The 23638-nt window shown below is 37.0% G+C and overlaps 1 protein-coding gene across 5 annotated transcripts in view; it reads right to left on the reverse strand.

Annotated features, from left to right (window-relative positions):
* Positions 1 to 4862: 4862 nt before the first annotated feature.
* The window catches only part of RAB3IP (RAB3A interacting protein), a 66675-nt gene continuing 47899 nt past the window's right edge, over positions 4863 to 23638 (reverse strand). For 2 of the 5 annotated variants that reach the window (XM_030819995.1, XM_030819996.1), the window contains exons 5-11: positions 23549 to 23626; positions 22720 to 22923; positions 19074 to 19202; positions 17693 to 17805; positions 7975 to 8074; positions 7819 to 7888; positions 4863 to 5215 (exon numbers count right to left, since the gene is read on the reverse strand). In XM_030819995.1, coding sequence (XP_030675855.1) covers positions 5133 to 5215; positions 7819 to 7888; positions 7975 to 8074; positions 17693 to 17805; positions 19074 to 19202; positions 22720 to 22923; positions 23549 to 23626 — 777 coding nt within the window. In that variant the 3' untranslated portion in view covers positions 4863 to 5132. Of the gene's footprint in view, positions 5216 to 7818; positions 7889 to 7974; positions 8075 to 8128; positions 8548 to 17692; positions 17806 to 19073; positions 19203 to 22719; positions 22924 to 23548; positions 23627 to 23638 lie in introns of those variants that run through there. The other 3 variants (XM_030819998.1, XM_030820000.1, XM_030819999.1) reach the window with 2 other exon arrangements.

Raw genomic sequence — 23638 nt, forward strand, 5'->3', positions numbered from 1 at the left:
CCCAGAATTTTGCTTAAGCAACTGAGAGTTCAGCATGGCAGATTTGCTAAGCATAAAAGTTAAACACAAATACAAATTCATACTGCATTGGACTCTTTTAAGCAGTGTCTTACAGAAAAAACATTTTATCTAGGGAAAAACGCAACAACAAAAATCTTTGAAAACAAAAGCCTATGAATAAAAGCAGACCCGTTTTAGAATCTGGATGCACAAAACAAAAACACACAGGATTCTTGTGGTGGCGATGTGAGTAAGTGAAGAGGTAACAGGTTGCAAGTTACTTTAAGGACTAAGACCCAATGTTCAGAAACCAAATCTTGTTCTTCCAGTGTGGATGCTTAGTCAAAGACTGTAAATTGTCTTCAAGCTGAGAGAAACCATGAAGAGAGAGGAGTGGCAACCTACCTCACCTTCCCAGTTTTTGGGAGCCAAACCTAGACCAGAATGTAGGTCTAAATGACTCCCAATCCAGAGCTGTCTCCATTAGGCCAGGCTCTCACTCCAGCTCCAAACCAACTTCTAAAAACTTGTCCAAGAGTCTTCCTCTTCTTTAGAATTGGTAATCTTGGCAATTAAATTCAGCGTAGAAACACTCTCCTGAACATAATCAGCATGTTGGTTCTTCCTTTTCTGTTGCCTTGCTCTTCCTAACAGCTTGTCCTTTTGTCTTTGCAGGCTTCTTCTGTTACAGGAACTCAGGGCTCAGTGCTGTACTTCATCTCCAAAGTGTCCCTAAAGCACCCATCTGATCCCATGGCTAACTACTCCCCATATTATCTCCTGGACTGACCTTACTGAATTTAGACTTGTATATCCAATACCTACTTAACATATCCTCTTTGATGCTCAGTGGGCACCTCACACTTGATGTGTCAAACACTGAATTTCTGTCTCTGTTATGCACGTACCCAAACTTTCCCCCAACATGTACTTCCCCATCTCAATAAACTGCAATAGCTCAAGCCAAAAGCCTAAGATTCAGACCTGAATTCTTTCCTTTCCTCTCTCTCAAATGCAATTCAACAATTTTGTTACCTTTTATTTTTTGTTTTGGAATGAAGGCACATATAACTGAGCTAATAATAATGCTTGATTCATAATACACCTCCGATGTTCCATGCATACCTCTCTTGCTCATTTGTTCATGCATTTATTTTGTTTTTGAATTTTTTTTAGGGGGGGGCACGGTCTATGTTGCCCAGGTTGGAATATAGTAGCTATTCACAGGTGAAATCATAGCACACTACAGCCTTGAACTGGCCTCAAGGATCTTCCTACCTCAGACTCCCAAGTAGCTGGGACTATAGGCACGCACCACTACACCCAGCTCATGTACTTACTTTTAATGACAAATGAACCACCCAAAACCCACCACCTAACCCAGGGACTAAAACATTACCAGTGACTTACCCATAGATTTGCTCCTCCTCTACCTCTCCAACACCCAGAGGTAACCACTATCTTGAACTTTATTACTTTTTAAAAGTTTTGTCACATGTCAATGCCTAAACAGCTGTTCAGTTTCAGTTGTTCATGACTTTTATGAGAAAAGTATGTCATATATAGTTTTCTCAGAACTGCTTTTTCATTCTGAGTTACTGTGCTGCAAGTAGCTGGTATTCATTCATTTTGCTGCCATGTAATAATCACCCATTCTGTGAACACATTACACCTTCCTAAAAATAGATATTTTAATTTATTCTAAAACATACTTATACGTGTGATCTGGGGGACTTGTGCAAGCATTTCTCAAGTATATACTGAAAAGTGAAATTGCTGGCCCATGGGTATACCATTTTTTTTTTTTTAAGGCATGATCTTACTCTGTCACCCAAGATAGAGTGCAGTGGCACAATCACGATTCACTGCAACCTCAACCTCCTGGGCTTAAGCAATCCTTCCACCTCAGCTTCCCAAGTAGCTGGGACCACAGGCATGCACCACCATGCCCAGTTAATTAAAAAAAATTTTTTTTGTACAGATGTGGTCTCCCTATGTTGCCCAAGCTGGTCGTGAACTCTTGGGCTCAAGTGATCCTCCTACCTTGGCCTCCCAAAGCCAAGAGGCATGAGCCACTGGGCCTGGCCCAACTTTCCTAGTGAATGGTTTTTCACAGTGGATATACCAACTGATACCCCCATCAGCAATATGTGAGTGATCCTATTGACTAAAACCCTCTCCAAAACTTGACTTTATTGTGTTTCTTCATTTTCACCAATCGAATGAATTCGAAGATGTCATTGTCATTTTGATTTACGTTTTCCTGACTGAGAGATGAAAACCTCTTAATATGTTTATTGGCCCATATGCACTTCTAATTGTGTGGAAGGCCTGGTTCAGTCTTTTGCCTATTTTTCTGTGACACTGTCCTTTTTTGTTGGTTTGTAGAATTTCTGTATACATTCTTGATACTAAGCTATTACTGGTTATAAATGTTGCTGATATTGCCTCAGTTTGTAGTTTGGCTTTAGTTTTTTTTTGCAGATATTGCCTCAGAGTTTGTAGTTTGGCTTTAGTTTTTTTAGAGACAAGGTCTCCCTATGTTGCCCAAGTTGGACTTGAACCCCTGGGATCAAGCAATCTTCCCATCTCATCCTCCCAAGTTGATGGACACAATTTGTGTGTGTGTGTGTGTGTGGAAATGGAGTTTCCCTAATTTTCCCAGGCCCGTCTCAAACTCCTGGGCTCAAGCAGCTCAAGTAATCCTTCTGCCTCTGCCTCCCAAAGTGCTGGGATTACAGGCATGAGTCACAATGCCTAACCACTGATGCACAATTTCTAAGAATTTATAATATAGCATAACTTATTTTCTTTTATGGTTACCTTTTATGGTTTTTTTTTTTTTCTGCTTCCAGTTTAAGAAGTTCTTCCTAAAGGGAGTAGGATCGGGAAGATAATCACATTTTCTAAATATGTTTCAATCACATTTTAATCTATAATTCCACATATATTTTCTACATCAAGTCATCATTCTGTTGCATTAATTTTAAAGAGCATGCTTCTAGTGTATAAGGTTGAAAAGCATTCTTCCCCTTATAGATTACTAAAGATTATTAATGGGTATACTGATTTTCTTTAGTCTTATTTTTCATTTATCCTTTTTAAGTCATCAACAAACTTTTTCTGAGTATTTGATTACCTTTCTTTCAAATCTTACAGTATCTCCTGGATTTGTTTCTCTTTTTATTTAGGTACTTTCTTCAAAAGTGATTTTAGTTTGTATGGAAAATCTTCTGAAGCCTTGATGGTACATATTCTTATTAATGCCCTCCCATTAGAATAACTATTTTCAGAACATAAAATTGTAGGTTCAAAGTTTTTTTCAGGTTCAATTTCACATTCTTGAGCTAGGCATGGTACTGATGGTTTTTACCATAACATACACCAATGTCCTTTTGTCTGTGGGCTCCCATCCAGCCTGGTGGCTGAAGTCATCTACAGGTAAGGTTGACCAAACCTCTGAACAGAACTGAAAAAAATGTTATCTTCAGAAAACCAGCTCTCTTATACACTGCTGCTGTGAATACAAATTGATTAACTTTTCTGGATGGCAATCTAGCAATGCAGATCAAACATTTAAAAATACATAAATATCTTGACACAATTTTATCTCCACGCATCCACACGAAAGAACTCAACAATGTTCAAAAGTGTACAACTAAGGATACTCGTCACAGCATTATAATATGAAAAATAAACTGAAAACCACCTCATCTCCAAACACAATTAAATTATGTTAAAATTCTATAAACAGGGATTAGGATGTGTAGGTTTACCCAAGGGAAAATGTATTTAATGTTTAGGTTTAAAAAGCAAAAAAAAAAAAAGCCTACTTTTTATTTTAAAAATATGCATATGTAAGTAGGAAATATCTGAAAGCTGAAAGGCTACTATCCAAAAATATTAACAGCAGCTTTCTCTAAACAGAGACTAAAGTGGTTTCTCATTTTTTCTTTTTGCTTTTCTATACTTATTACATTTCTACCACAAACCTCTTTGTTGTAATTTCTCCAGTTGAGTCAGTTTTACAATTTGGAATGCAGAGGTCAAGTGGTTCTATAATCAGTGTATACTTTGCACGTACCATTCTTTCAACCCAAACCCCTTAAAACCCCTTTGACACACATCAAACTCATTTACATCTATGTCCCTCCAATGACAATATAGTGGTCAACACATATAAAACACGAATACACTACATCAAGACACTCAGGAATACATCTCTGGGATAAAATCTGACTGCCTTCTATTATATTTTAACGAATCACCAAAATAAAGGGATTCTTTTTTTTTTTTTTTTGAGATGGAGTCTCGCTCTGTCGCCCAGGATGGAGCGCAGTGGTGCAATCTCGGCTCACTGCAAACTCCACCTCCCGGGTTCACGCCATGCTCCTGCCTCAGCCTCCCGAGTAGCTGGGACTACAGGTGCCCGCCACTACGCCCGGCTAATTGTTTGTATTTTTAGTAGAGACGGGGTTTCACCGTGGTCTTGATCTCCTGACCTCGTGATCCGCCCACCTCAGCCTCCCAAAGTGCTGGGATTACAGGCGTGAGCCACCGCGCCTGGCCAAAGGGATTCTTTCAATTACAGAGAGCAGAATAATTAAAACAGTAACTTTCAAACTTTGTAGCAGCAGAAATATTTCTTCAAATAAAATCTTTTTTGAAACCCAATATAGAAAACAGACAAAAATAAAGCCATTCTAGAGGTGGGGGCCTTGGAAAGGGAGTACTATCCACTCAGACTTCTTTCTTGCCTCTCACAAGGAAGGAAGCTAATGTGTAGTTTGAAAATTACTATTTAATACATTCTGCTAACCCTAAATGCCATGTCAGAGCTAGAAGAGAAAATGTACACACACTCAATCTAACATTTATTTATTTCAGGTTTTTTTTTTGCAACTATAAATTACATTCACTAGTACACCTGGAATTCTTCATAGTGTGTTCAACTAAATAAGCAAACACAGCATAGATCAGTTTAAAAGAAATCATGGTACTTCTTAGAGCAATTTGCAAAAGGGGAAAAAAGTCTTAGGCCCACTCCTTGGAAATAAATATCAAGTAACCATAAAAATATTCATCCATTTTTCAGTTATTCGGGGAGTTCAGGCATGGTCCCACGCAGAGCATCAGAGTTCCTCTTTGAAATAACCCAGCTTTGCCAATGACATCTCTTTTCTCAACTGCATAACTTCCCAAAACATCTGATCAACTATACAAACAGAAAAGAGAGATATTTAAATCATAAAATACCATCTTCATTATTTTTAATGTTTCGCTGAAAACTTAAGTTAGCTGAAATGTCAATTGTGCATTTCCTAAAGATGTACCTACATTTTTTCAATAATTCACAAACTTTTCCACAGACTTGTGACCATCCCAGTTTTATCAATAAAGCAAAAGTCACCAGTTTTGTCACAATTATTTGTTAAATACATCAGAGACTATCATTTTAGCCCAAGAAAAGGTAGACATTCAGCATCCTGAGTAAATGTCAATGCTGTTACCTTCATTAAGTGAGTATACTCAATACTCAATTATTTGAGTTATTCTCTAACTTACGAATCTTCTTGCTCTAGTTTGTTATATTGTGGCCATTTTACTCTTCATTAACACTAACAGAGGGTGGAGGGGAAAAAAAGAAAACAAGACAATCCAGAAAACTCAGTAACATTGTTTGTGAGAAATAACAAGGCCGGGCGCAGTGGCTCACGCTTGTAATCCCAGCACTTTGGGAGGCCGAGGCGGGCGGATCACGAGGTCAGGAGATCGAGACCACGGTGAAACCCCATCTCTACTAAAAATACAAAAAATTGGCTGGGCGTGGTGGCGGGCGCCTGTAGTCCCAGCTACTCGGAGAGGCTGAGGCAGGAGAATGGCGTGAACCCGGGAGGCGGAGCTTGCAGTGAGCCGAGATCGCGCCACTGCACTCCAGCCTGGGTGACAGAGCGAGACTCCGTCTCAAAAAAAAAACAAAAAAAATAACAGAAAGGTTTTGTGTATGGCTCAAATTAGAAACAAAAATGCATGTGGAAGATGAATTGTAAATTCAATTACCTATACTTTGGTAAGTTCCCACTACAAGTGGAAAAACGTTGGCTCCTTATTTCAGACAATAAAATGTCTTCGTTTGATATATGATCAGATTACATTCATTTAGATCAATGGTTCTCAATCATGGAAGATTCCACCACTACCACCACCACCACTCCTCACCCCCTGGCCACTCCAGGGTACATTTGGCAATGAATAGATACATTTTTCACTGTCCCATCTCGGGGGTGCTAGAGGTAGCTAATGAGTAAAAGCTAGGGATGCTATTAAACATCCTACAAATGCACAAGACCGCCCCCCACAACAAAGAATTATCCAGCTCAAAATGTCACTATTACCAAGGTCGAGAAATTCTGCTTTAGATTTAGCTGCCCTAAATCCTTTGTTCACAAGGCACATATAATAAACAGATTTTAAGACTAATACCTGTTTACAACAAACACACATAGTAAATGATATGTACTAAATATCATAAAGTGGAAGAGGGACAGAAACCAGAGAAGATATACTACTTTTATTATCATCACCCTCACCATTCATTACTCGTAACACTTTCTTCCTGTTTTCATAAATTATCTTTGTCTTTCCTACAAGCTTCTTATTTAAACAAACAGAAAAATATTATATTCTTGGCAATTATACTTAACATAAATTTTCTGTTCTCTGGCTTAAATTATATTATCCATCAACAGGTATTCAAAAAGAATTCAGTTTTATTAAAGTCAAAAAAAGTATTATACAGTTTAAAGACTGTTTTTATGTTATTAGGCCTTTTGAAATTCAACATTAATTAGGTTATCAGGTTATTAGGTTAACAGGTTTTATCTCTATTGTTTTAGGCATTAAAATCCAACTATATGGGATTTTAAAGAAATACAACATTTTTCAACATACCAGACCTTGAGAAAGGCTAAACTAAGCTTTTATCAGCGTGACTAACTTCTCCATAGAATTAAGATTCATTGCTTTACATGATTGAAAGATGGTAGGCTTCTACCAGTGTCTAAGCAAGATAATATTTTCAGTGCCTAAAAAATATAAACAAGGAAATTTTGTAAAACTTTAAATACGAACTGGCACAGACTTGTCCCTAGCCTAGTATCTGCTATTTTTTTTTTTAAACAATCATTTGTGCTCGAGAGATACTGCTTTGAAGTTGTCAGGCCATATTAGTTTTCATGCCTGATATTTAAGATATTTTGCTATAAAATTGTATCAAAAATATTAACACACTTTCATGAGGTTGGTTCTCCTGGATATATCACCTGCACATTTCTGCTGATTTAGAATATGGCAATCTTTATTCCATTCAGAATTATCCTCATGACTGCTTTATTAATTCACACAAAAAAAGTAGAAAATACAGGGAAAACTTAATTGTGAGCTCCATCATGGTTTCCATCAATTAAAATAAAACTGACCACTTTGCCGGCCTCCTCATTTTCATCTCTTAAAGAGTCAATTCAATGAGCTTGGAACTCTCTTCTCATTTACCATCTGGTTTATCATATACCCTTTATGAGTTAAAACTGACCCTGCTTAAAGTTCAAAATTAAGGGTAAAATGAGGCAAATAAAATAATTAAACACAATATTTTTCTAAAAGACATTTGTTCCCAAATTCTCCACAAATTTTATTAGATCTATAGAGGGATTCAATATAAATGTGCCAACAATAAACTTGATACAAGCATTACTACTACGTCCTATACTTTTTGCTGAACTTTTATGTAAAGACTTACATTGAATCAAGAACACTCACCATCCTGCTGTTTCACGAGTCCCTGTTGAATGTATCGAATGTATGTAAAAAAGTTACATACAGAAGTGATCTAGGCCAAATGGAGAAAATGTCATGAATTGTCAAATGTCTCATATCAAAGCAAGCTTTATTAAAATTCATGGTTAAGTCACTTACCCTGTATCTGCAAAAAGGAGAAATATAATAATAGTTGCTTGAGTCCCCTAATTTAATTCTGTGTTTACAGGACTTACTCTGGCCAGTGAGAGCACATTTTCTGTGAAATAATGACAAATTTCAGTTTTTTGAAATTAAAAGCATTTGCCCCTACCTTCTGTACAAGTTGCCTATTCATTCAGTTAGGTAACAAATATTTGAGAACCTACTGTGTACCAGGCACCGTTCTAGATGCTGGGCTAAAGTGATGAAAAGGACAAAGTCTCTGCCCTTCTGAGACTTACATTCTATTAGTAGTATAAGTTTAATGCCACAACATTAACCATGATTCTAGAAACAGAAACTAGGTGTTTTCCATATATGTCCCATCTTGGAACAAATTTACAAATCAGTAATCAGCTGCAGGACAGCTCTCAGCTTTCCATCAGATTTCAACTTCTCAGCTGAAAATATCCTCATGATGACTGTTCAAATCTCAAAGCATGTTACTGATAGCTTGCAGGGTAATAGTTTCCAGATGGGGTATTTGTTTATTTGGTTGGTTGGTTGCTCTATATGCATTTAATGTGGGACCTAGGGAGAAGTACAAAGGAATAAGCCACCTTATAAAAATACTGAATCTTAACAATCATATAACAAGTTCACTGAATTTCACATGATCCTTTCTATTTGCATATGACAAAAGCGAAAATTTTATATGAGGGCTTTCTGGCTGGGATTAGGCTATCAACCTCTTGAGGGCAGGGACTTTGATTCATCTTTAAATGCCTGGCACCAGGCATGTGCCTGGCACACAGCAGACATTCAATGACTGCTGAATAAGTAATGAGCCATCTGTTACCCTATGGCTCCCTGAGATAAAGCTAGCATGTCTATCAGGCCGGACTTGCAGCAGCCCAGCTGTCACCCTCCTAAGCTAGGAACCTGGCTCAATACAACTATCACTCCCCATCAATGCAAAATTAGCATAGCTCTAAGTAAAGTAAGTGGCCAATAGCATTTTATATGACAGTATAAATTATATAGTAAATATATTAAATAACATTACATTTTAGCGATACAAGAAATATAATACAAATGTGCCTTTATATTAAGAAAACACACAACAATGTGTATTTGAAACAGGATAATTTTTGAGGAGGGGGCAATTCAAACCACAAATCAATTCCTATCTTTTTTCAGATAGATATTTATTGTTCATTAGCAAATTCCTTTAATTATCTGTAACAATATTTAAAAGCACTAACTACTAGCTTGGGGAGGATAGAAGATCTAGAAATTTAAAGCACAAAGTGTTGGAAGTCTGTGGAACTTGCAAAAGTATAATTTGCGTAAGAGGAAAATGTGCCATCAAGCTGCTAAAAACCAATTTATACACTATTCTTCTGGAAACAGACATATGCCTGCTGGTCTACTATCTAGCCTAATTTTGAAAGGGATCTGGTAAGGTGGCTTTAAGTATCAACTTTTAAAATAACAAGTGTTTCTTTTTTTTAACTTGTAAGTTCAGGAGGACACCTGCAGGGTGTGCAGGCTTATTACATAGGTAAACGTGTCATGGGGGTTTGTTGTATATATTATTTCATCACCCTGGGTGATTCAGGAAGAATAAGTATCCATTACTCTTCCTGATCTTCTCCCTCTTCCCATTCTCCACCCTTCCATAGGCGGCAGTGTGTGTTGTTCCCTTCTATGTGTCCATGTGTTCTCATCATTTAGCTCCCACTTATAAGGGAGAACAGGTGGCATTTGATTCTCTGTTCCTACATTAGGTTACTAAGGATAATGGCCTCCAGCTCCAGCCATGTCCCTGCAAAGGACATGATCTCATTCTTTTTTTTATGGCTGTATAGTATTCCATGGTGTATAGCTTTTCTTATAAGATCTCATTTCTAAGCTATTTTGTGAATTGGACACACCTAATGTATTTTTAGTTAAGCCAGGATTCAATGCAAATAGACCTCTGACCTCCAACTCCATTTTTTTTTTCAAACATGCTACACTACATTAATAAATCTCTATAACTCTAGTCCCAAGATTTCAAATCCTTGTTTGCCATTTTCATGTGACGATGTCATCATGTCTAAATCTAGACCGTAATCTTCTTCCACAAACCAAAGCCTTTTCTATTAATTTCCACAATCACTTCAAATCAGTCTTCCAGTCAGATATCTCTAACTCCTTTCTCCTTTACCCAACCCCCCACCCCAATCTAACTTTTCTTTCTTAAAATCTGTCACATCTTCCCTTTCCTCTCCATACACTGGCCATCCTTTGAACACACTTTGATTTGTTTCTAGGCCTTCAGTTGTATGTACTGCTCTTTATCCAAATTACCCTTATGCTTCAAAAACCTAAACCAGTTTTTATTTCTGGAGGGTGGAGCCAAGATGGCCAAATAGGAACAGCTCCAGTCTACAGCTCCCAGCGTGAGCCACGCAGAAGACAGGTGATTTCTGCATTTCCAACTGAGCTTTGAAGAGAGTAGTGGTTCTCCCAGCACAGAGCTTGAGATCTGAGAACGGGCAGACTGCCTCCTCAAGTGCGTCCCTGACCCCCGAGTAGCCTAACTGGGAGGCACCCCCCAATAGGGGCGGACTGACACCTCACACAGCTGGGTACTCCTCTGAGACAAAACTTCCAGAGGAACGATCAGGCAGCAGCATTTGCAGTTCACCAATATCTACTGTTCTGCAGCCACCGCTGCTGATACCTAGGCAAACAGGGTCTGGAGTGGACCTCCAGTAAACTCCAACAGACCTGCAGCTGAGGGTCCTGACTGTTAGAAGGAAAACTAACGAACGGAAAGGACAACCACACCAAAAACCCATCTGTACGTCACCATCATCAAAGACCAAAGGTAGATAAAACCACAAAGATGGGGAAAAAACAGAACAGAAAAACTGGAAACTCTAAAAATCAGGGCACCTCTCCTCCTCCAAAGGAACGCAGCTCCTCACCAGCAATGGAACAAAGCTGGATGCAGAATGACTTTAATGAGTTGAGAGAGGAAGGCTTCAGAAGATCAAACTACTCTGAGCTAAAGGAGGAAGTTCGAACCAATGGCAAAGAAGTTAAAAACTTTGAAAAAAAAATTAGACGAATGGATAACTAGAATAACCAATGCAGAGAAGTCCTTAAAGGACCTGATGGAACCAAAAACCACGGCATGAGAACTACATGACGAATGCACAAGCCTCAGTAACCGATGCGATCAACTGGAAGAAAGGGTATCAGCGATGGAAGATGAAATGAATGAAATGAAGCGTGAAGAGAAGTTTAGAGAAAAAAGAATAAAAAGAAATGAACAAAGCCTCCAGGAAATGTGGGACTATGTGAAAAGACCTAATCTACGTCTAAGTGGTGTACCTGAAAGTGACGGGGAGAATGGAACCAAGTTGGAAAACACTCTGCAGGATATTATCCAGGAGAACTTCCCCAATCTAGCAAGGCAGGCCAACATTCAAATTCAGGAAATACAGAGAACACCACAAAGATACTCCTCGAGAAGAGCAACTCCAAGACACATAATTCTCAGTTTCAGCAAAGTTGAAATGAAGGAAAAAATGTTAAGGGCAGCCAGAGAGAAAGGTCGGGTTACTCACAAAGGGAAGCCCATCAGACTAACAGCTGATCTCTTGGCAGAAACTCTACAAGCCAGAAGAGAGTGACGGCCAATATTCAACATTCTTAAAGAAAAGAATTTTCAACCCAGAATCTCATATCCAGCCAAACTAAGCTTCATAAGTGAAGGAGAAATAAAATACTTTACAGACATGCAAATGCTGAGAGATTTTGTCACCACCAGGCCTGCCCTAAAAGAGCTCCTGAAGGAAGCACTAAACATGGAAAGGAACAACCAGTACCAGGCACTGCAAAAACATGCCAAATTGTAAAGACCATCAAGGCTAGGAACAAACTGCATCAACTAACGAGCAAAATAACCAGCTAACATCATAATGACAGGATCAAATTCACACATAACAATACTAACCTTAGATGTAAATGGGCTAAATGCTCCAATTAAAAGGCACAGACTGGCAAACTGGATAAAGAGTCAAGACCCATTAGTGTGCTGTATTCAGGAAACCCATCTCACGTGCAGAGACACACACAGACTCAAAATAAAGGGATGGAGGAAGATCTACAAGCAAATGGAAAACAAAAAAACGCAGGGATTGCAATCCTAGTCTCTGATAAAACAGACTTTAAACCAACAAAGATCAAAAGAGACAAAGAAGGCCATTACATAATGGTAAAGGGATCAATTCAACAAATTCAACAAGAAGAACTAACTATCCTAAATATATTATGCACCCAATACAGAAGCACCCAGATTCATAAAGCAAGTCCTTAGTGACCTACAAAGAGACTTAGACTCCCACACAATAATAATGGGAGACTTTAACACCCCACTGTCAACATTAGAGAGATCAACGAGACAGAAAGTTAACAAGGATATCCAGGAATTGAACTCAGCTCTGCGGACCTAATAGACACCTACAGAACTCTCCACCCCAAATCAACAGAATATACATTCTTTTCAGCACCACACCTATTCCAAAATTGACCACATAGTTGGAAGTAAAGCACTCCTCAGCAAATGTAACAGAACAGAAATTATAACAAACTCTCTCTGACCACAGTGCAATCAAACTAGAACTCAGGATTAAGAAACTCACTCAAAACCGCTCAACTACATGGAAACTGAACAACCTGCTTCTGAATGACTACTGGGTACATAATGAAATGAAGACAGAAATAAAGATGTTCTTTGAAACCAACGAGAACAAAGACACAACATACCAGAATCTCTGGGACACATTCAAAGCAGTGTGCAGAGGGAAATTTATAGCACTAAATGGCCACAAGAGAAAGCAGGAAAGATCCAAAATTGACACCCTAACATCACAATTAACAGAACTAGAGAAGCAAGAGCAAACACGTTCAAAAGCTAGCAGAAGGCAAGAAATAACTAAAATCAGAGCAGAACTGAAGGAAATGGAGACACAAAAAACCCTTCAAAAAAAATCAATGAATCCAGGAGCTGGTTTTTTGAAAAGATCAACAAAACTGATAGACCACTAGCAAGACTAATAAAGAAGAAAAGAGAGAAGAATCAAACAGATGCAATAAAAAATGACTGATCCCACAGAAATACAAACTACCATCAGAGAATACTATAAACACCTCTACACAAATAAACTAGAAAATCCAGAAGAAATGGATAAATTCCTCGACACATACACTCTCCCAAGACTAAACCAGGAAGAAGTTGAACCCCTGAATAGACCAATAACAGGCTCTGAAATTGAGGCAATAATTAATAGCTTACCAATCAAAAAAAGTCCAGGACCAGATGGATTCACAGCCGAATTCTACCAGAGGTACAAGGAGGAGCTGGTACCATTCCTTCTGAAACTATTCCAATTGATAGAAAAAGAGGGAATCAGCCCTAACTCATTTTATGAGGCCAGCATCATCCTGATACCAAAGCCTGGCAGAGACACAACAAAAAAAGAGAATTTCAGACCAATATCCTTGATGAACATTGATGCAAAAATCCTCAATAAAATACTGGCAAACCAAATCCAGCAACGCATCAAAAAGCTTATCCACCATGATCAAGTGAGCTTCTTCCCTGGGATGCACGGCTGGTTCAACATACGAAAATCAATAAATGTAATCCAGCATATCAACTGAACCAAAGACAAAAACCACACGATTATCTCAATAGATGCAGAAAAGGCCTCTGACAAAATTCAACAACGCTTCATGCTAAAAACTCTCAATAAATTAGGTATTGATGGGACGTATCTCAAAATAATAAGAGCTATCTATGACAAACCCACAGCCAATATCATACTGAATGGGCAAAAACTGGAAGCATTGCCTTTGAAAACTGGCACAAGACAGGGATGCCCTCTCTCACCATTCCTATTCAACATAAGTGTTGGAAGTTCTGGCCAGGGCAATCAGGCAGGAGAAGGGAATAAAGGGCATTTGATTAGGAAAAGAGGAAGTCACATTGTCCCTGTTTGCAGATGACATGATTGTATATCTAGAAAACCCCATCGTCTCAGCCCAAAATCTCCTTAAGCTGATAAGCAACTTCAGCAAAGTCTCAGGATACAAAATCAATGTACAAAAATCACAAGCATTCTTATACACCAATAACAGACAAACAGAGAGCCAAATCATGAGTGAACTCCCATTCACAATTGCTTCAAAGAGAATAAAATACCTAGGAATCCAACTTACAAGGGACGTGAAGGACCTCTTCAAGGAGAACTACAAACCACTGCTCAATGAAATAAAAGAGGATACAAACAAATGGAAGAACATTCCATGCTCATGGGTTGGAAGAATCAATATCGTGAAAATGGCCATACTGCCCAAGGTAATTTATAGATTCAATGCCATCCCCATCAAGCTACCAATGACTTTCTTCACAGAATTGGAAAAAACTACTTTAAAGTTCATATGGAACCAAAACAAAGCCCGCATCGCCAAGTCAATCCTAAGCCAAAAGAACAAAGCTGGAGGCATCACACTACCTGACTTCAAACTATACTACAAGACTACAGTAACCAAAACAGCATGGTACTGGTACCAAAACAGAGATATAGATCAATGGAACAGAACAGAGCCCTCAGAAATAACGCCGCATATCTACAACTATCTGATCTTTGACAAACCTGACAAAAACAAGAAATGGGCAAAGGATTCCCTATTTAATAAATGGTGCTGGGAAAACTGGCTAGCCATATGCAGAAAGCTGAAACTGGATCCCTTCCTTACACCTTATACAAAAATTAATTCAAAATGGATTAAAGACTTACATGTTAGACCTAAAACCATAAAAACCCTAGAAGAAAACCTAGGCAATACCATTCAGGACATAGGCATGGGCAAGGACTTCATGTCTAAAACACCAAAAGCAATGGCAACAAAAGCCAAAATTAACAAATGGGATCTAATTAAACTAAAAAGCTTCTGCACAGCAAAAGAAACCACCATCAGAGTGAACAGGCAACCTACAAAATGGGAGAAAATTTTTGCAACCTATTCATCTGACAAAGGGCTAATATCCAGAATCTACAAAGAACTCAAACAAATTTACAAGAAAAAAACAAACAACCCCATCAAAAAGTGGGCAAAGGATATGAACAGACACTTCTTAAAAGAAGACATTTATGCAGCCAAAAATCACATGAAAAAATGCTCATCATCACTGGCTATCAGAGAAATGCAAATCAAAACCACAATGAGATACCATCTCACACCAGTTAGAATGGCAATCATTAGAAAGTCAGGAAACAACAGGTGCTGGAGAGGATGTAGAGAAATAGGAACACTTTTACACTGTTGGTGTGACTGTAAACTAGTTCAACCATTGTGAAAGTCGGTGTGGCGATTCCTCAGGGATCTAGTACTAGAAATACCATTTGACCCAGCCATCCCATTACTGGGTATATACCCAAAGGATTATAAATCATGCTGCTATAAAGACATGTGCACACATATGTTTATTGCAGCACTATTCATAATAGCAAAGACTTGGAACCAACCTAAATGTCCAACAATGATAGACTGGATTAAGAAAATGTGTCACATATACACCATGGAATACTATGCAGCCATAAAAAATGATGAGTTCATGTCCTTTGTAGGGACATGGATGAAGCTGGAAACCATCATTCTCAGCAAACTATCGCAAGGACAAAAAACCAAACACCGCATATTCTCACTCATAGGTGGGAACTGAACAATGAGAACACATGGACACAGGAAGGGGAACGTCACACACCGGGGACTGTTGTGGGGTAGGGGGAGTGGGGAGGGATAGCATTAGGAGATATACCTAATGCTAAATGACGAGTTAATGGGTGCAGCACACCAACATGGCACATGTATACATATGTAACAAACCTGCACGTTGTGCACATGTACCCTAAAACTTAAAGTATAATAATAATAAAAAAAATTAAAAAAAAACCTAAACCAAATCTCCCTCCCTTCAGGAAGAGTACTTAATCATAGTTTGAATGATCTTGTCTTCCTCAAAATTCCTACAGTGCTGTGCCACTCACTTAGTCATTATCTTCACACTCTAGCTCACAAGAGCCACGGCCAGAGCCACACTTCACATTTCATAAAGGAAGATAATATCTTCCTTTAGCTTTTGCCATATGATATGCATCACCTTGGCTTCTGGCCCCATTCCCACAAGCACAATATCCTTAAACTTTGTAAACTGTTCTCTAAATCTAAACTATAATTATTTTACTAAAGATACTATAAATCCACTTTAATTTGGTATCTCCATTTGTTATCATTTGATGATATCTGCACATATATGTGATATATAATGCAAGCACAATTTTTAAATTCTATAATGAAAACAGTTATATGCTGTATTTAAAATGAGGCATGACACAGACCTTAAAAATAAGAAAACTGCTATGATTAAATTTAACTCTCCATATTTGGGGTAGAAGGATCAGAATAAAAATACTTGGGTATTTGTAGAATTTAAGAATGTAAATTCTTTCCCTAAAATTCAGAGGCCAATGTGCTACAGGTGTGGCTCACAGAGCAAACATATGACTAGGAACCCTCCAACAAATGGTCACCTTAATAATAACATTCTGTAATCTTGCTGAGACTGTAACGTGCGTAACAAGGAATAGAAAGAAGCACACAATTCCTACAACAGCTTTAACACAGACCTATTAGTTCATCTCAACCAGTCTTTTCCTCTTCTGGCTTCAAAACAATCCTGACAGCAGTCAGTTATGCTTTCTATGAGCTCTCTCAGGCTTTCCAGTCCCCTATATTGATCTGGCTCTAAGCACTTAATAAGCATCTTTCTCAAAAGCTTTCCAAGTCATTTTTTAAACAGAAGCCAAGACACAATTTATGCCATGGTTTTAGGCAAAACCTTTCACCTTTGCCAGATGTTTTAAGCACTGTTGGTTTCAGTCATTCCTCCTCATAGGACTGGATGGAAAACAAGTCTGCCCTGCTATGAAATGTGGGAGTCTTATCTCTGAAGATTTCTAATTCTCAAGTAAGACTCACATATGAAAGACAAACCTGATTATTTATTAAAGTGAGAATCCTTTATAAACACAATATGAAAGGAGAGATCTCATCAAGTCTTTTTGGTACACAGTTTTCATGATCAGTAAGACTCAGTCTAACTCAGTAGCTTCCCAAACTATTTTTGATGGTCACCCTCAGAGAGAAGTATTTTATACAGAAACCCAGGACACATGGCTATACATATACGTGTAAAAATTCTGCTTATGACCCACTAAACTGATCTCACAATCCACTAATAGGTCACAATATGAGGTTAAAAACAAAAACAAAACTCAGGTTTCTATTTCTAGTTTACCTGGATCTCTATCATATATGTATATTATTGTATTGGGTTGGTGCAAAAGCAATCGTGCTTGTTGCCATTACTTTCAATGGCAACAAGCACGATTACTTTTGCACCAACCTATAATTAAAAGGGCTCTCCTTTAATGCTAAATCTGAAATACTATATTCCACACTGTCTCAGGAATTTGTCTTTGGGCTACACAGATGCTTAAGAGAAATCTGAGGGAAATATAACTACATTTAAAACCAGAAAAACTAAATAACTGCAACCCATAACATTTCAAAAACTCAGTCACTTTCACAATTTATGCACGTAAAAACCTACTTTGGTCCTCCGCATTCAACTGCAGAAGCTTTCACAAACCGGATAGGTTGTAATCCCACTGGTTCAATGCTTAGAGTATTGTTTTCCACAGCCTCCAGAACAGCTGAAGCCAACTTAAAAAAAAAGAAAAAGTACTAGACGCTATACTGGCAGAAAAATATCAAAATTGTATTCTACAGTAAACTAATTTTATAAATTATTCTTCTCCCAAGTTCCACTAGCTTGGCTTTAGCAAATGAAAAAGGAAGAAATCAGATAATTTTGGTTTGATTTATTTTATAATCCAAACACTGTTATGAATGGCAATTTACTTATGGTAAAATAACTTTCCTCATTATCTGGATGAGGATTAAAGGCATTAATTCCACTATCTGTTCACTCCTTACCCACGATTAATATCCACAGTTAATGCCACTTCAAAATGAATATCCTAAAGCTTTATTCTGCTAAATGTATACAATATTTTTAAACATTGGTCATTTATACCACAGCAATATATATTAATTAGCTGCATATTTTCTGAATTTGTATTTATGTGCACAAGAGTGAGTCTACAAAAGAATTAGCTGAATTATCAAATATTAAATGCCCAGATGAAGATGGTAGCAACTGATGAAACAGGAAAACCTCTTTAGTCTGGCAAAGTTACTAATACTGAATGGCCTACCTGAAACCAGATACAGAGCCACAATGAACAAGACATATTCATATCAAAAGTGTGAAAAATGTTCACCTTAACTTCTCCTGATAAGTAACGTTATAATTAAATGCTTGAAAGACTTAACATAAAACTCTTAGGATTAAATTTCTTATACTTTAATTGACAGGATATTTGTAGACAAACCTTTCACATGTAAGAACAAATTAAAATTATAGCTTTAAATTTTTATACTGCCTTATTTTTCTAAGGTTTTTGCATCTACTTAATCCACTTCATTTTATCCTTTTAACAATCCTGTGGCACAGGCAAAGAAGGCATTACTTTTCCTGTTTTAAAGATAAAAAAATAAGATTTTTAAATCATGTACAGATAGACACAACAAATGCCTTTAACAGAGTGTGTAGAGAACTTCCCAAATTACACTGAACCTTGGACTGCAAATCAAGAAATAAGTCCTATCCCCCATACCTATTTAATACCTGGCACCAATACAGTACACATTTGAGTGTGAATGATCCTCTGCTCATATAAGAAAAGATGTTCAGTAACTGAATGCCAAGAAATTATCATGATTCTAGTATGGAATGGCAAAAATAGTAAAACATGACATTTTATAATAACTTATTTATGTAAGAGATATTAAAATATGTAATATGAGTTAGTTTAAAATAAGTACAGAAACAACTATAACGAATTCCTACTAAAATAAAAAAAAATTACCTCGCTTTTTGAGAATGTTAAACATGGAAAGATATCTTCCTGGTAGATTTTGTCTAAGAAAGGACATGTCCTGTCCATTGTGGGCTCATCCTTCCACAATCGGAACTCATTATACAAGGATAAGTCAGCCTAACAGACAAACCAAAGGAAAACACAAAAACATGTTTTAAAAAGTATAAACATAAAAACCACTTTACAAAACCAAAACTAATTTAAACATCACTGAAAAAAATGCTCTTCATTTAAAATAATAAACTGAGCCACTATTGATTAGTTACATAATACCTGGTAGCAGTTTTCCTTTTTAAAAAATGACTCTCAAATAACCAATTAGCCTTTTTCCAAGCATCATCCACTACCATGTTCAATAACGCTACTATTATCCTCACCCTGAGCTCCTTCTCCCATCCCCACCAAAAATGCTGGAGTTCCTCTTAAGACACAGGTGGCACACTATTCAGAATATAATAAATGATGACAAGTCTTTTCTGAAAACAATAAAAAGGTAATTTGGAACCTAATTAATTACAGTGTCTGAATAAACTGAGACTGGCTGAACTGTGAAACCTAGTTTGGGATCAAAAATGACACTAATTGTTCTACTATAACTTGAAGGCATTCCAAAAAGAATTGTCAAAATGTTATTGCATAAGCAACAGGATTTAAAAAAAGAACATGTAAAGCCTTCTAAATTACCTTAAAATACAACATTTATTTAGACATTTTTGACATATTTTTGGCATCCAGTAACTCCCATCTTAGGCATCAATAATAATCCATTGCTGGCACCTGCCTTCCTATTCACTCCTCCAGCTGTCCCTCTCTTTCTCACCTCCCTAATAAATTTCCCCCAAGTATTCTTCCCCACAGATTCTCAGATTCCCTCAGTCCAGCTCAATAGCATCTGACATCAGCCACCCAAACTAGAGCAGTCTCCCCCATCCTACAGCTCTAAGCTGCTCTTGTCCAGAAGCACTGGATATACCGTAAATGATGCACTGACTACAGCTACAGGCTGCCTCTAGGATAGCTCAATCGGATGTGCAAGTAGTCTACAAAAATGTAACATAGAGCTGAGTGTAGCCAAGGCTTCCTACAGACTTCCTTTTAAGGTGTATAAGGGCAATCTCCATGTGAATCTTTTTTCAGCCCAATTCATAAATTCCTTGAATCAAAGCAAAAGCAACAGGATAAATAATATTAGCATATAAGCAATACTTACATTTTCAAATGCATTTTCTTTGTAAAGTTACTGAGAAAAAGGACACTTCCTCAATTCCATTTATCTTCTAAATAAGACTCTTTTATCTTTGTTCCTAATTCACTTACCTCCTGGCTCTGATAAGAGATGTCACATCTCCAATTCAACTTTTAATATTAACTTCTGTTTAATATTAACTTCTCAAATGTATTTGTTCCCAACATATATTGATTTATATGAGCACACACTAATGACCTAAGTCTGTTACTCTTTCTTAAGAAAGATGCAAATTTATCAAAAAAAAAAAAAAAAGAAAAGAAAAAAAGAAAAAGGACATAAACCCCAAAGCAGGTAAGTGGTATTCTAAGGAAAGATTCTAGTTTAAAGGCTGTAATTTAAACCATTTATTAAGAGCTGACTCTGCCAGGAACCACCGTAAGCACTTTACAAACATTTAATCCTCACAACTGTGCAAGACAGATATTATGATCACCATTTGTAACTTGCCCGAGATTGCATAGCAAGAAAGCAGTAAAGTCCGAATTCAAATCTAACTGGCTTGATCCCAAAGCCTTGCACTGGGAATGTATGTCTGCATGCATGCATGTGTATTTTAAATGTTTGCAGAAGACATGTTGCTAATGTCATAACTGAGTGCCCCATCATATTTTCTACAAAAACACGGACATGCTTCATTTTCTTCCAGATTGTTACATATTTTTCTAAGACTTACACAGGTCAAATTTATGTAATTCCTTTGCCTAGTAAGACTTTTTGACAAGTTTTTCATGAAACATCAGAATATAACACGTACCTGAAGAGCAAAGGTTATTATTTTGAAGTTATATGCTGCCTACGCACATTTTAAGGGATTTCAAAAACTGAAAATGAACCTTTACCATGTTCCATGAGAAGACACTTATAATTTTGTTAGTGTAAATAGGTGGGAAAGCTACATAATTACTTACACATACTGAGTAAGAAACACCAAAAATACAAGTTGTACCAGGCAATTAAAATTGCTATTTAAATTCCAAAGAATTAGAATTAAAGTTAGGATAAAGAAGTTTCTTAAATCTTTAACAGAAACCAATGTGAATTTTGGATTTGGTTACATTCAGATTTAACCAAGTATTGAACTTCTCTCTTACCAGCATCTTTTTTATTGATAATTCGTCAAAATGCAATTCAATTAAAACAGGTTAACAACACTGATTATTCCATTTAATAAACTCCTGGCTTCCATACAAAAATTTAACAAGCACACACATTTCTTCAAGATTAATGATGGACGTGAATTTAACAATGTAAAAGATGGCTTCTAAGAAGAAATGGGAAAGCTTCATAAATTATTGATCAATCCTCTTAGAAATGCATTCTCACAGTATACGATGATTAAAAATTTTTACTCTAAAGAGCTCAAAATATTTATATATTATTTCAGTTATCTTTATAACATATCTTTTAAAATAAGACTATTATTATTATTATTATTTTGAGACAGAGTTTCGCTCTTGTTGCCCAGGCTGGAGTGTGATGGCGCAATCTCAGCTCACCACAACCTCCGCCTCCCAGGTTCAAGGGATTCTCCTGCCTCAGCCTCCCGAGTAGCTGGGATTATAGGCATGAGCCACCATGCCCAGCTAATTTTGTATTTTTAGTACAGACGGGGTTTCTCCATGTTGGTCAGGTTGATCTCGAACTCCCAACCTCAGGTGATCCTCCGGCCTCGGCCTCCCAAAGTGCTGAGATTACAGGCATGAGCCACCATGCCCAGCCCGTTATTTCATTTTTTAATTTTTAATTGTTATGGATACATGATAATGGTAGCCTTACATAGTTGTAAGTGTCTGAATAACAGACTGGCTGAACTGTGAAACCTAATTTGGGATCAAAATTGTTCTACTAGAACTTGAAATCTCACTTAGCAAAATGTATTCCAGCTTTATGTCATTGTAAGGCTACCATTATTTCTATTTTTTGTTGCTTAATTATCTAAATTAAATCTAGGACTCCCTCACTGACATAAAATTCTTTCTCTCTGAATTTAAATAAAAGCAATGTATTGATCTTTAAGAAAATCATCTTATTTTCACATATTTCTTATATCCATACTTTGTAAGCACACTCTAGCAATAAATTTTGACTAGCCAGATCATTAAAGCCACCCACTCTCCTCTAGACAACACATGAGAGTTTCCTCCCTTAATGAAATACTGAGATTAAGAAACTTACCAAGTTTCCAGCAGGTACTCCAAGGTCAGCCAGGTAGAAAATGGAACTGAAGAATCCCTGAAAGCAGCTAGCTCTAGATAAAGCCTCCCCCATCTTAATACTGCATATTTTGTACTAAAAATTTTGCTGGCAAAAATGGTAACTGACACCTCAATGATGAGAATTAACAAGTATCAACAGAGTCAGAGGGGACAGTCCTTGACGAGTTACCTCTTTGCAGTCTTTTACAATTGGCTGTATCACACTGAGGTCCTGATGACTGCCACTCATAGCACTGCTTGTGCTTTTATTTCTTGTATGCCCCTTTTTAAAAGGTGTCTTTCCACCTGGCAAAGGCTCCTGCGTAGGTGATGTTGGAGAACTGGACAATACAAGTGTCTTCAATGCAGCTACTTCAGCTTGAAGTACATCAATCTTGGAAACAAATCAACATAGTCACATACATTAAATATGTTTCATGACAGATGCAGCTAAATATTAGCAATCTGGTCAAAACACTTTCAAAGATGAAAAGTAAGTTTAATTTGTATTTCCTGTGGAGTAATAAAAAGAAACTAAAATCAAGTTTTTTGATATTTCCATATGGTTTGGATTCATCTATTATTAACAATGTCAAATGAAACTGTGAAAATTACCAAAATATCTAACATTTATGTGAATTTTCAAAATCTTCAAAATATAATAGCTTATGATTAGTTGTAGAAGTTCACTCCTAAAACAGTAAAATCTAGTAACATTCAGGTGGCTTTTCTCAGTGAATTTAAAAACTAAGTATTAACATTAAAATGTGATTCTATAATCCTTTGGATAATTCATGTGATTTACAAGGCTTTAAATCATTTGGTTCTCATATAAATGGACACCAAATGTTTACTATTAATTATATCTACATAGTAGCTATTTTCTTCTATTTTTCTGTAGTTTCCAAATTGAAAACAAGCGCTACTTTACAATCAGAACAAAATCCAACAATGTTAAGGTATCTTTAAAACAGTTATCACTAATTTATTTTATACTATTAAGAGCTGCAAAAACTCACTTTTCCTTGTGCTTCTTTTAGCTGTTTTTCTGCTGTTGCCTGCTTGATATTTGCTTCTCTCACCATTTTATGAGCTTCCTGAAAAAGTTA

Source organism: Nomascus leucogenys, chromosome 10, assembly GCF_006542625.1.
Source record: "Nomascus leucogenys isolate Asia chromosome 10, Asia_NLE_v1, whole genome shotgun sequence".
NCBI lineage: Eukaryota > Metazoa > Chordata > Mammalia > Primates > Hylobatidae > Nomascus > Nomascus leucogenys.